This window comes from Bombina bombina, chromosome 5, assembly GCF_027579735.1.
Source record: "Bombina bombina isolate aBomBom1 chromosome 5, aBomBom1.pri, whole genome shotgun sequence".
NCBI classification, from domain to species: Eukaryota; Metazoa; Chordata; class Amphibia; order Anura; family Bombinatoridae; genus Bombina; species Bombina bombina.
Genome location: NC_069503.1, coordinates 768365955 through 768380954, shown reverse-complemented (window position 1 = coordinate 768380954; position 15000 = coordinate 768365955). Strand labels below are relative to the sequence as shown.

Here is a 15000-nt window from a genome sequence, read left to right as displayed (position 1 = left end):
ATTTCAGTAGAGAAGGATGATTTCTGCACATCGTAATTTATTATCAAATATTAATAAGTTCAGATTATACCAGCACTTTGGAAAGCGGCTGTTGTTCATTTCTTCTTTTTTTTATATATTTGATGTATTTTACTTCAGCGCTATGGCGCCATTAACTTGGTAATTTGAAGGCAAATTTTCTAGCTGATCCTCCATGTAACTGCAGGAATCGTCAACCTGAGGTCGAAGGAGCAGCTTGTCAGGGTACTCGCTGTTGTCAAAAGGTACCCGGTGCACACACTGCACATGTGTTTTTAGGTTCCCTTTTTGAGAGGCGCTGTATGGACAATATCTGCACTGGAATGGTCTCTCCCCTATGAAAACAAAAAAAGCAAAACTTTGTCACAGATAAACAGACTTGTTTATGGTTTCCTATGTGCAATGAAAAAATAAATTCATTCATTCATTTGTTAATTAATTAAAGGAAGGTTGACACAATCAGTATTCAAGAAGCAAACATCTTTCAAATTAAACAAATCAGTCAAGAAGAAACAGTTAAAAAAAAATAGTCAAAGATCTTCATAAAAGATGAACAGACCATCGCTATGTTATTTACATAAGTCTGTTTCAATCAAGAGTAATGTTTGACAGACTAGAGCTCTAAAAAAGAGTAAAGTTTTAATATTGTTGTTGTAGTCTTTACTTGTTGAGTGTCACAACAAATATTCTATGTCCCTTTAAAATCTATTCAGACATTAGTAGTTAATACCAGGTTGTATAAAGTTTACAAATGCAATATAAATCTAAGCTATGAAAATCTTTGTTTTTTTGTTTTTTGTTTTTTTTTAAAAAAAGAGTATTTCTTAAGTGTCAACTCCCCTTTTATATATATATATATATAAGTAAATTAAAAACAGGTATATTACAAGTTGCATTATTACTTTAACTCTGCATTTGATAGTAATGTATGTAAAAAATAATAATAAAACAAATCTGGCATTTTCTGTCAAAAGAGCGAAACCTGAGGTCACACTCAAGAACAAACAATAGAAAGATGAGAAGGATGAAATAAAAGTGCAGCAGCCCAGCAGAAACTTAAAGGGAAGGAGAGTTAAAGAAAAATGGTTGCATATATGTCCACACAAAGAGATGAGAACTAAAGTTCTGCTCTTACACAGATCTGTCAAAATGTTGAGTACCAGTTATTCATAAATAATTACCATAACGAACAAATAAGAGTCATTTTATAGTTAAGAAAACTGCAATTTAAAATGTGAGCCTGAAGCTTTCTAAGGTTTGTTCTACAATGACATTTTGAATGTCACTGAATAATGCCACATTCCAAAAACAACATAGCAAGCTTAATGTTTAAATAATATATTAACCTTAAGCGGGGATAATCATGAACTAAAAGATCATTTTGAATTAAGAGAAATCAGCCAGACTAATGGTGTCTAAATCATTAACAAGATGGCTGTGAATACAGTATGAGCAACCTCTCTTAGTGGTTAAAAAATAAAATAAATATAAAATCTGCACTCAGGTGGTAAATCGCCATAGAACAGGCTAAAAATGGTATTGAGCCAGTTGTTCGTTCCTGTGACTGCACTTCTCTCTGTATGTATTTATTTATATATATATATATATATATATATATATATATATATATATATATATATATATTTATATTATTATTATTATTATTATTATTATTATTTTTTTTAGTTAAAGGACATTAAACACCTCACTTAAACAAAAATCTTACTAAAACAAGGCAAGAAAATAAACGATTATTGTTCATTATAAGGCTAGACAGGGTACAGGAAACTATATTGTAATTACTCCACTGATGGGAAATACATAAAAAATGAAAATACTAGCATTAAACTAGTATGATCTACGTGAATTTTGATATTTTAAATTCTAATTTCCATATCAATAAATGAGATAAATTAGGCTGCCATTTATTTTTTCATTGTCTATTATTTTGATTAATAGAACAGCAGTCCCAGCAAAACTGTTTAAAAATAACATTTGCAATTATGAGATATGTACTATTAATCAAAACATTTGAATAAGAACAGAGACCACTATGTTTCATATGCCAGTAGGCTGCAATAATTACAATTTTAATAGCAAGCGCTTTCCAATGAATTATGCTAGAAAGTGGGTGTGGGGGGGAGCAGACAATATGTCTGCAATGTACAAACAAACAAGTTTTGCAGTATATGACAAAAAAGGCTTAAATAATCCCAAGAGTCACTTTCTGTCTTTAATAATCACAATTTATTAAACTTATGTGTATAAAGAACACAAGGGACAGCCTACTTGAACATTGTTATTGTTTTAAAAAGATAGATAATCCCTTTATTATCTATTACCCAGTTTTGTATAACCAACACTGATATTCATATACTTTTTATCTCTATGATAAAATTGTATTTAAGCATCTATAGACTGCCTTTTATCTCAGTGCTTTTTACAATCTTGCATTTTAGCCAATCAGTGCTGGTTCTTATATAACCATTATCATTCTCCATGAGAGTGAGCACAGTGTTCTTTATATGGCACACATGAACTAGCACTGTATGGCTGTTGGGCATAATTTAAAAAGCTAATAAAAAGCACTGAGATAAGGGGTGTCCTGCAGGGGCTTAACATCAGGCAATCATAAAGTATATAAAGTATATTAATATAAAAATGTTGGTTATGAAAAGCTGGGGTTATGCAAAGGCGTTATCGATGCTTTTAAACAATAAAAACATAAATTGGAATGTTCCTTTAAGGGGTCATTATAGTGACACTAAAGTCAAGATTTAACTTTCATGATCTAATTTTATTATCTTATGAACTTTCCTTTGTTTTCTCAGTATCCTTTGTTGAAGAGTAAACCTAGGTAGCCCCATAGGAGCTCAGGATCATGAATGTATCTTCAGCACTATGGCTGAAATGTTTGCAATAATGTATAACATAGCTACAATGTTGGAAACAAATCACACTGTGGGCCTTGATAAGCATGTAATGTCATTACAAAAAGAGTCATAAAGAAGAGAGGCTAAACCTTGGAAAAAATAAGATTTGCAAACTCAGTCTGTTAGAAATGAATGGGTCTCTTATCCATGGAAAGATTCTATATGGTTGTCAGCCTTATGCCCATACCAAGTATGACTAAAAAAAAAAAAACATTTTTAATGGCGTAAAAATATCTACTCAATTAAACTGCCAATATTTTCAATTATTATTATTATTATTTATTTATAAAGCACCAACAGATTCCGCAGCACTGTCCATGGGTACAAAAATAAAAATACAGTACAATACAATATAAAAGACACCAGACAAAGTTTAACAAACAAATACATGGAGAATTGAGGGCCCTGTTCCTGTGGGAACTTACAATCTAGATGGGTAGGAGGGTGAGAAACAGGAGGTGGGGACTGCAAAGGTGAGAATGATGTTAGTGTGGAGTTAGATGGGGGCAGCAATTAGGCAAGTGAAATTAATTTGTTACTTAGTTGGGTAATAAGCTTCCCTGAACAGAAAGGTCTTTAGGGAGCGTTTAAAGGAGGAAAGGTTAGGGGAGAGTCTGCCAGCTCTAGGAAGTGCATTCCTGATGGTTAGTGCCGCACAAGAGAAGTCCTGTAGCCTAGCATGGGAGGTGGTGATGGTAGAAGATGCAAGGAGCAGGTCATTGTTGGATCTTAGGGGGCGGGCTGGAGTTTATTTGTTGATGAGTGAGGACAGGTAGGGGGGGCTGCATTGTTAAGGGCTTTGTAGGTCAGGATGACAATTTTGAATTTAATTCTGCTGTGGATGGGTAGCCAGTGAAGGGACTCGCAGAGAGGTGCAGCAGATACAGAGCGTCGGGAGAGGTGGATTAGCCTAGCAGAGGCATTTAGGATGGATTGAAGAGGGGAGAGGTGGGAGAGAGGGAGGCCAGTTAGTAGGTTATTACAGTAGTCAAGTCGGGAGATTACCAGGGAGTGGATTAGCTGTTTAGTAGTTTCAGCATCAAGAAACGGACGAATTTTGGAGATATTGCGTAGGTGGTTGCGACAGGAGGAGGAGAGCAATTGGATGTGGGGTATGAAGGACAGATTGGAGTCAAGTGTAACTCCTAGGCAGCAGACTTGGGGTGATGGGGAGATAGTGGTGTCACCAACAGTGATTGAAAAGTTAGGAACCGGGGTAGAATTAGAGTGGGGGATTAGAAGGAGCTCAGTCTTGGACATATTGATTTTTAGGTGGTGAGAGGACATCCAAGAAGAAATGCCAGATAAGCAGACACTGATGTGAGAAAGGACAGAAGGAGAGAGTGAAGGGGTGGATAGGTAGATCTGAGTATCATCAGCATAGAGGTGGTAGTTGAAGCCATAGCTACTGATAAGTTTACCCAGTGAGGAAGTATAAATAGAGAAGAGTAGAGGACCCAGAACAGAGCCTTGAGATACTCCAACAGACAGAGGCAATGCAGAGGAGGAGTCGCCAGCAAAGGAGACAGAAAAGGACCAATTAGAGAGATAGGAGTGGATCCAGGAAAGGGCAGTGTCACAGAGCCCAAGGGAATTGAGAGTCCGTAGGAGAAGGGGATGGTCAACGATGTCAAAGGCAGCAGAAGGATCAAGTAAGATAAGTATTAAGTAGTGGACGTTTTTTTTAGTAGAAAGAAGATCATTGGTAACCTTGGTGAGGGCAGCCTCAGTTGAGTGTTGGGAACGGAAGCCAGATTGCAAGGGGTTGAGTAGTGAGTTGGAGGACAAGAAGTGGGTTAAGCGATCGAAGACTAGTTTTTCCAGGACTTTTGAAGCTAGCGGAAGCAGTGATATGAGGCGGTAGTTTGCAGGAAAATTGGGGTCGAGGGAGGGTTTTTTGAGGATGGGGGTGACCTTTGCATGTTTGAAGGAAGATGGGAATGAACCGGTAGTAAGGGATAGGTTGAATATGTGAGTAAGAGCTGGAGTGAGGGTAGCTGAGAGTGGTGGAGGGGGTTGCCGGGGGTGGAGATGGAAGGTTGAAGTCTTGTGTTGAGATATTACTTCGGATGGTAATTGTTTTGTTGAAAAAGTAGTATGCCAGGTCTTGAGCACAAAAGGCAGATGAAGGGGAATGTGGATGACACATCTTTTTCATCTGCATCAGTCTCTTAATATTGGCCATGACAATGTGGTGTCATTGTATGGAAGGGAGGAGATCTTCCATTTTTTGTCTGTGGGGATCCCCCTTTTATTAGCAGGTCAAGAGGCTTGTCACTATCCCAAACATGACATGATGAAGTGTCCAGGGGCAGAGGCACTGCCTTACTGTAGTGTGTGCAAGTCACCACATATGTGCATGATGATATCACATAGAATGAGGAAGTGTCCAGGGGCAGAGGCACTGCCTTACTTTCAGTGGTGCGGGTGGTGACTGATCTTACAGGGCCCATAGCTCAGCCCTCCACCATTTACAGAAACATACAAGCGCTCATTTAAAAGAGAAGTCTGCCATTTTAAATGAGGCGTGCTGTAAAATACAAATGATCACATTACACAAAAAAACTACTAGCTTTTAAGTGGTTAATACAACCATGTAAATTAAAAATATATGGAGTGCAGGGTATTTTCCTATAAGCTTTTTTGAGAGATTAATACAACTTCATGTGAACTAAGAACATAACCAAATGGGGTAAGTTTTGATCAGCCTTATCAAAGTGAGGTATCTGGCTTCACAGCTAAGCCCTTGGTCCCCCAATCTCTGAATTTTACACTAATCCATGTTTATAGTTTAACACAGATGGGGTAAGAGTTAGTTGTGATTCTCCCAACCAGCCCTCTGCTGGAACCCAGTACTCCCTATCCACAATATTTAGCAATATAAATTACACCCAAAACTCTTCCAGAAACCATCTTCAGTATCCATGTAGACGTATTTTAGGTGCTGTCAAAAATAGGGATCCAATAAGCCAAACAAGCCTAGGTAAGGTTAAGTACCAGTTTATATGCAATAATGTTTCATGTAATGGGCAACCTGGGTTGCTGGTTTGTTTCCCTAGGACCAGTGTCTTAAATACAACAGATTAAGCCAAGTCAGTGAAATATATTGGAAGCTGGGCAGTGTCCAGTTGCCCCTAGGCTGGGTCATGTGATCTGGAGTGGTTATAAAATGGTGCTTGATGTTAACACAGGCAGACTTCATTATACTGTCACATCCAAAAATATACCAACTGAAAGTATTATTGGGAGTCTCCACCAATTTAATTTGAAATTGTAAGTTTAGGGTTTCTGCATATTTGATCCTTTTTTTTTTTCTTTTTTTTTTAAATAATTGTTTTGAAATTGTGTCTCTACTGTCTATTGTTTAATTACCCTTTTTCAATATACTGTCTAATTTTATGTATTTCTTTTCTCAATTTTTTAATGCACTGTGAACCTTTTTTCAGATGAAACCATAAACGTAATCAGATCTGTCTTTGTGCTCTAGTAACTGAATTCACTGCTTCTTTATGCTTGGAAATAACGTTACCAAACAGTTATTAGACCCTGTGTGTTTAACCCTTTAATGTCCGCACTCTCCCTGTTGTCCCATCTTGGCAAGTATCTCTGCCTGTGGCAAGCTGGAAGTAAAAGTAAATATTTGTAAACATTGAGACGTGGGGTGGTGTAGATAGGATTTGAGGGTTAATTTAGGTAGCTGATTTTGCCCAAGGTATTCCTGCCTATATTGAAATTTTCTACACTTAAAGGATATGAAAACCGATGTATTTTCTTTCATGATTCAGATACAATGGATGCTTAGGAGCCAGCCCATTTTTAGTTCAGCACCTGGGTAGCACTTGCTGATTGGTGGCTAAATAACAAGTAATTGGAAACAAATTAAGGGCAAAACTATTTAACATTACACTGTCTCTTTAATAAGAGTGATGACTATAGTAATGTAGTATAGTATGAAGCGTTAGATTCTAAGACTCAATAATTCTATGCCTAACAGTTTTATTTGAATTTAAAGGACAGTAAACACCTCATCATTTCCGTTCTACTATAGAATAATATATAAGCCAAGTCTTAATGTTATTAAATTTTATTTCAATAGCCAAACTCCTCCCATTATTTGCCTTATTTGGAGGATCCAGTCTGAGATTTAGTCTGCAGATAATAACTATATGACAGTGGCTAGTCTTGTTAAGCACATTATTTGGCAGTTGCTATCTGATGAAGCCAATTAGGGTCAGAAATAGTTACCAATCAGTCGGCAGGGTGCATTTCAAGTTCTGAGAATTAGAAATTGCGGAATTTTCGGAGCTAAATTACATGAAAAGGGGACAAAATAAATCATGAACATATATTGCAAAGTTGTTTTGTTATGCATAACTAAACATTTTAAGTAAAAAGTCTCAAGGTGTTTATTATCTATTTAATGGCTTTCATAGTTGAATGCTACAAATTTCTGAAACCGTTAAATGGGTCTGTTTATTTTAAAATACAAGACTACAATAATTAATAACCTCTAAATTGTTCACTCCTAGCAACTCAAGAACATGAATTGTATCTACTTATCTTGCTGCCTTGTTATCCAATGGGCCCAATACTCAAAAACTCACCAGCATGGAAAGAAAGCATCAGCTTATTTAACTGAGCACTATACTGTAAAGTAAATGCTTCACCTTCACATAAAGAATATTAGTGAACTCCCCTTAATGAGACACACAGTTCTCAAAGTAAAAATTGCTTTTAAAAGAATCCCTGAGAGCTCATGTAATCCTGAATAATGATGTTATTTTTTTTCACTAGGTGGCGCTCTCTTTTTTGTTTAATATAAAGTCATTTTAAACACATTAAAGGGACATGAAACCCCATATTTTTTCATGATTCATATAGAAAATACTATTAAATGTAAAGAACTTTCCAATTTAATTCTATTATCAAATTTCCTTCATTCTCTTAGTAACCTTTGTTGAAGAAGCAGCAATGCACTACTGGGAGCCAATAACATAAATCATACATATGCAGCAGCCAATCATCAGCTCCTGAGCCTACCTAGGTATCCTTTTCAACAAAGGATACCAATAGAAAAAATCTAATTAGATAATAGAAGTAAATTGGAAAGTTGTTTAAAATCACAATCTCTATCAGAATCAAGAAAGAAAAAAATTAGGGTTTCACATCCCTTTAAGGAGAAACCAATTTTACAGAAGACTATCCCTTTAATGGTCACTGTGTTTCTTAAACTTCAAAGAAGACAACATAATTAAACTTAATATAGCATTGATTTATTTTTACTATAATACTTACCATGTATGTATCTATTTTTGCTAGCTAAATGCAAACTAGTTTTACAAACTTTCAGATCATATGATTGCCATCATTAAAGTGATGGTAAATTCATACCATCTGCTCCACATATTTTAGAAGCTCTTACCTTAACTAGCACATCGATATGCTTTTATAATATTAAAAACATCTGTTTACTGATTAATTTCATTTTTATTACGGTAACATTACACTGTTATATTCAGCCTCTCTCTAAATTTTTCTAAGGTACTGCTTTGATTGACATACGTTTTAGCCAATCATCTGCTCACCATGCGCCCCATGTTAAAAAGGACCTGCACGCTCCCGTGCTCTGAACTCACTAATTGCGATGCAATGCGCATGCGCAACTCTTACGCTACTTGCGCATTTGAAATAGAGAATCCTAGAGCTGAGGATTCTCTATTTCAAATGCACAAGTAGCGTAAGAGTTGCGCATGCGCATTGCATTGCAATTAGTGAGTTCAGAGCACGGGAGCATGCAGGTCCTTTTTAACATGGGGCGCATGGTGAGCAGATGATTGGCTAAAACGTATGTCAATCAAAGCAGTACCTTAGAAAAATTTAGAGAGAGGCTGAATATAACAGTGTAACGTTACCGTAATAAAAATGAAATTATTCAGTAAACAGATGTTTTTAATATTATAAAAGCATATCGATGTGCTAGTTAAGGTAAGAGCTTCTAAAATATGTTGAGCAGTTGGTATGAATTTAACATCACTTTAAAGGGTAACTGAGAATAATCTAAGTTGCTGCATATCAAGTGAATAAAAATGCACCAAATCATTCTTGAGATGTATAGCATCTTCTCATCATGATCCGATGATCTAAAGCTCTCCATTCTAGCAAAATAAGCAAAGAGGACTCATCAGTACTGCAAGGTACCTTAACCCCTTAACGACCAAGGACGTACCAGGCACGCCCTACAAAAAACGGTCGTTAACGACCAAGGACATGCCTGGTACATCCTCAGGGGTTTCAAGCAGTAGAATCGATCGTGATCGCTTCCAGACACTTTCAGGGTATTGCAGCGATGCCTTGATATTGAGGCATCGTGCAATACCCTTTCCAAAGCAACTGATGCAGAGAGAGACACTCTGTGGCCCTCACTGCATCGGCCAGCGACAGTGCTGATTTTTAGTGGTGTGGGAGGGCTTGGAAGGAGGTGGCCTATCACTGGAGAAGGCGGGAAGGGAGCGTCAAGGGGGACAGGACCGCTACGCCACGCTACATCAACAACGGCAGTGGGAAGGAAGAGAGGGGGTCCAATGTAGGATCCATGTTTGTAAAGATATGTGCAAGGGGGGTTGCTAATGAGGGGGGGCAGCTACACTAGGGAAAAGGGTGTTTTTTTTTTTTTGTTTTTTTTTTAAATCAGCAATAACTTATAGCAAACTGGGTACTGGCAGACAGCTGCAAGTATCTAAGATGGCGGCAAATAATTAAAGGGGGGAGGGTTAGAGAGCTGTTTGGGGGGGTTCAGGGAGGTTGGGTGGTAAGGGGGATCCTATACTGCAGAAATTATATATTTTTTTATTTTATTTTTGTACTGGCAGACTTTCTACCAGTACTTAAGATGGGGTTGACAATTGTGAGGTTGGGGAGGGAAAAGAGCTGTTTGAGAGGGGTTAGGGAGTGGGATGTGTCAGGTGGGAGGCTGATCTCTACACTAAAGCTAAAATTAACCCTACAACCTACCTAATTAACCCCTTCACTGCTGGGCAAAATACAAGTGTGGTGCGCAGCAGCATTTAGCGGCCTTCTAAATGCCAAAGCCATATATGTCTGCTATTTCTGAACAAAGGGGATCCCAGAGAAGCATTTACAACCATTTGTGCCATGATTGCACAAGCTGTTTGTAAATAATTTCAGTGAGAAACCTAAAGTTAGTGAAAAAGTTAACCATTTTTTTTATTTGATCGCATTTGGCGGTGAAATGATGGCATGAAATATACCAAAATGGGCCTAGATCAATACTTTGGGTTGCCTACTAAATATATAAATATATATATATATAAATATATATATATATATATATATATATATATATATATATATATATATATATATATATATATAAATATATATATATATATATATATATATATATATATATATATATATATATATATATATATATGTGTGTGTGTGTGAAGGGTTTTTCAGGGATTCCTGACAAATATCAGTGCTACAATGTAACTATCGCTATTTATTTTTTAAATGGTTTGGAAATAGCAAAGTGCTACTTGCACTTAATGCCCTATAACTTGCAAAGAACATGTAAACATTGTGTATTTCTAAACTCAGGATAAAATTTACAAACTATTTAGCAAGGGTGTTTTTTGGTGGTTTATAGATGTGTAACAGATTTTGGTGGTCAAAGTGTGTTTTTTCAATTTTTTCATCATATTTTATAAACATTTTTATGGTAAATTATATGATAAAACATAATGGTATCTTTAGAAAGTACATTTAATGGCGAGCAAAACGGTATATAATATGTGTGGGTACAGTAAATTAGTAAGAGGAAAATTACAGCTAAACACAAACACTGTAGAAATGTAAAAACAGGCCTGGTCCATAACGGTAAGAAAATTGAAAAATGATCTGGTCACTAAGGGGTTAAAGAATTTTAGACCAGCAAACTTTAGCTTGAGAGCAGTTTATCTTCTTATGGAGATTTCTGGTTGTGGAGGAGACACACATACATTGCAATATAATGCTCAAAAAAGCCCTCAAAGATTTTGTGTGATATTTCTCCATGCCAGCAAGTTTTTCATCATCAGGCCTCATAGGCTAATCTCATATCTCACAGCGAGCTAAACTCAAATGAATTAAATAAAGTACATGTTTAAAAAGGGCTATGTCTTTGGTTTAAATGTAAAAAGATGGTCTTAAAAGGATCACACCTAAAAGATAATTAGGCCGTGTTTAAGGGGGTGCGGCTTGGGAAAACCATTTCTGAGTTATAAGGAGAGTAAACACCTTGTAATTAAAAGACATTTTGGTTGTGTTACTATAAAATAACATATCAGCCAAGTCTTAAAATTAGCTGGACACTCCATGTTTAATTTTTGATGATAGGAATCCTGCTCTCTTGAGCGTGGCTATTCTCTGGAGTAAGTTAATGCACTGACCTTTTTGCATAGTGAGAGTATATATTACGCCTACTGAATATCCACATTTGTGGAGCGCACAAAACCATAGTGTAATTTGATTCGGGAACATTTCCACTAACAAAATAGACCATGATGGGCCTATGAAAATATACTTCACTGGAACTAATTATGATAGAATTTTGATACTGATTATAAATAATTGTGTTACTTACCCTGGAGTGGTTTAACAGTGCTACTTAGTTTTTAAATGTTTTTAATTTCTGGTACTAGGTTACCAGCCTTTTTTTATTAATGGAATAATAAAAAATGTAAGATTGACTCACTACTTATTTCTAAGTTTGTACCACATTTAGTAACCCCTTATACTGAATATATTTCTGGTTATGTTTTGCACCCCCCACTGGCACCTCTATATTCCTAGATCCTAGGGCTCAGAAATTGGTGGTTGAGTTTCAGGATTTACTGAATTGTAGAATCTTGGATTTTAATTACTTAATCTCTCCTTATAAGTCTCCTTCTAAGTCTTAAATGAACATACTTTTTTCTGAATGTATTTTTTAGTAGCCAAATCCCACCTGCCATTTGCCTTATTTGACGCAGCTAGTCTGGGCTTTTGTCCACAGACAACAAGGGTAGCCACAGACATTTAATTGCTGTAAAGTAAATTATTTTGCGGTTGTTATCTGATACAGCCAATTAGGGACAGATATGTATCAGAGTTACCGTTGAGAAAAGGGTGTAAAATGAATAATGAAAATAGATTGCAAAGTTGTTTCATTGCTCAAAACTAAACATTTTATACAAAAATTGCAAGGTGTTTAATGTCCTTTTAAACTGCAGAGTGATTCTGTTACTGTGATAACTGCCCTCTCTCACTTTGCAGTTCCAATGGTCACATCGATCTGCTGTACTGTGGAATACATATACATAGGTTCACAACAATGTTCCGTTAGACGTTTTCTAACTTATCCCATGAGCTGATTTACATATATTTAGAGATGGTTTTTCTCTAAGGAAATAGCTCTTTACACTACATGATTTCAGGATACAGGTGGCCCTCGGTTTACGCCGGTTCAATTTGCTCCGTTTCAGAATAACAACCTTTTTTTTCAGTCATGTGCAGTAATTAAAATAGCCAGTAGGTGGAGCTGTCTGCTTGTTTTGCAGCAAAGTTATGCAACTTAACAGGTCTGAAATTGATCTGTCTACACAGAACAGACATTAGCTATCGAGCAGCCACTTCCCTATTATCTTCCTGTCCAGCTGCTTGAGGTGAAGGTGCCTAACTGCCTATTAATCACTGCAGATTGAAATGCATAGAATAGGTGCAGACCCAATATTATCTAACATGCTAACAATGCAGAGAACTGATTGCAGAAAAATGCAAGTAAAAAAACATTTTTGTTCATTAAACTTAGTTTGATGATGATGCAGTCTGTTGTGTAATTATTTTATTAGGTGCTGTTAGCAAATGTTTTTGTTCATTAAACTTAGTTTGATGATGATATAATTTATATTATTAGGTTTATAATGCTGTTTAGCATTTAAAGTCTTCATTTCAAAGCTTTAAAAATAATGTATTAGGTGTTACTTATGACAATTTTGAGAGGGGCCTGGAACCTAACTCCCTCCCTTCCCATTGACTTACATTATAAACTGGGTTTCAATTCACAACGGTTTTCGATTTACAACCATTCCTCCTGGAACCTGACCCCGGGTAAACTGAGGGCTACCTGTACTGAGTTTTGATAAGTGTAGACAAAAGGGAAAACTTCCACTGACCACTACAGAAATAGGTCCAATGATTCCTCAAACCAGCACGTAGTGACACATAGAAAAAACTATAGCTCCAATTATTGAGTTTAGGCAGAATATTAAGGCAGCTTTGGTTGACCCGAGTGCTTACTTACCAGACTGGTCTGTCACACAGACAACTCTGGCAGACATAGGTTAATATGGCTCTAATTACAGCACTGTGTGTGAGCAGAATGTAAATCATTCCATAAAGGCAAATTTTACTACTGTAATAATCGTACTACTAAAACAAACAATAACTTTAGGTCTCAATACTCTTATGCATTTAGGTACATATTAATAAATAAGTAGCAGGTTACAGTTCTGCTACAACTTTTGGATTAGAAGGAAATATAGAAATTGAAAAGCAGTTTGTTCAGATAGATTGAACGTTAGAAAAAGGATAGCACACCACCACACAGAGTCCACAGAAGCAGTAAGATATGGAGAAGGAGATTGTGCACTAAGATTTCAGCTATAGGCAAGGGAAATATACTCTTCAGAAAAACACAGACTGGTTCTTTTTATACATGTATTAAAAGATATGCAAAAGTGCCAACAGAAACATTTGCACTATCGTATATAGATTTATAGATAATGTTTCTTTAAAACAAAACATGAAAATGAGTCTTATGTATTTAAAATGCAAGGAAAACATATTCTTTTCACTTCTGCTATGATAAAGATCAGTGCTTTGCTGAGGAGTACAGCCGCACCACTTTTATTCCCCAGCAACTTTTAGAAAAATCAAACACTCAATTAATTGATAACATACTTGTTTTGGGGCATCTGCGGAGGTGGTGTGAACTTCAGTACCTCGGAGTCCATTAGACTCAAATACCACTGTGGGAACAAGGGGTCTTGTTAACAGATGAGCATTCAAGCTTTCGTTAGTGTGTGTACATCATTGAGACCATTACAGTTAAACTATACTAAAAAGGGAAAGAAAAAAAAGAGACACCAGCTACTTGCCTGTGGCCAGAACGTACCAATTTACTGTAACACTTACAGTGAGAGAGTGTGCTAATGGCAGCCTAAGGCCCCTGCCCTTTTTAATTCAGATCTCAGTGCTGAAGAAAGCAATCACTGACAACATTAATTATCAGTGTGTGTGTAAAGGGACCCTCTTTTTGCATCACTTACCATTTGGCCTGTGTCATCTCTTATCAGTGTGGCTTATGTATGCATCATTCACACTTATGAAGTGCAGCTTACCAGTCTAAAACTGTCATGTATCACTTGCATGATATCCTGTCACTTAGCTAGTTCAAAATATAATACACCCAATACAAGACTGGTGTAGGCTTATGCAGCATTTATTTCTATTATATTCAATTTACCACTAAAAGACATTTAAAAAAAATGGTATGGTATAAAGATGTGAAGATGTAAAATGAGGGTTAATGATATGCAGAAATGAATAGCTTCTTCACAATTTGCTTTTGGCTAAAATATTGACATATATTAACATATTTAGTTATAATTATTAGAATTTCCAGTTAACTTGTTATACTACTCAGGGGATGACATATTTATATCAAACTTAGCAAACATTCTGGATATTGAGAAGCATTTTAGCAGGCTTTTCAACCTAGTTAAACCTAGCTTACAGCATGTCAGAGCCAACTTTGTCATGAATACTAAAACTTTACATTTATTTCTTGAATATTTAAACAGCTGATATAATTTTTAAAAATACATCTGCATATTAATGTAAGCTTAGCTTTGCTTTAATTAATAATTTCATATAAAATGTATTTAGTGTTTATGTCCATTAAAGACCAGTTTTAGCTGTCTGTCTGGGGTTAAGGCTAAATACAGCA

At 36.1% G+C, this 15000-nt stretch overlaps 1 protein-coding gene across 6 annotated transcripts in view; it reads right to left on the bottom strand.

Annotated features, from left to right (window-relative positions):
- The window catches only part of ZNF516 (zinc finger protein 516), a 206775-nt gene that overhangs the window by 1012 nt on the left and 190763 nt on the right, over positions 1 to 15000 (bottom strand). For 5 of the 6 annotated variants that reach the window (XM_053714851.1, XM_053714850.1, XM_053714855.1 and 2 more), the window contains one exon: positions 1 to 353. This exon is cut by the window's left edge and continues 1012 nt beyond it. In XM_053714851.1, the coding sequence (XP_053570826.1) occupies positions 130 to 353 (224 nt within the window). In that variant the 3' untranslated portion in view covers positions 1 to 129. Of the gene's footprint in view, positions 354 to 13952; positions 14021 to 15000 lie in introns of all 6 variants that reach the window. The other variant, XM_053714854.1, reaches the window with a different exon arrangement.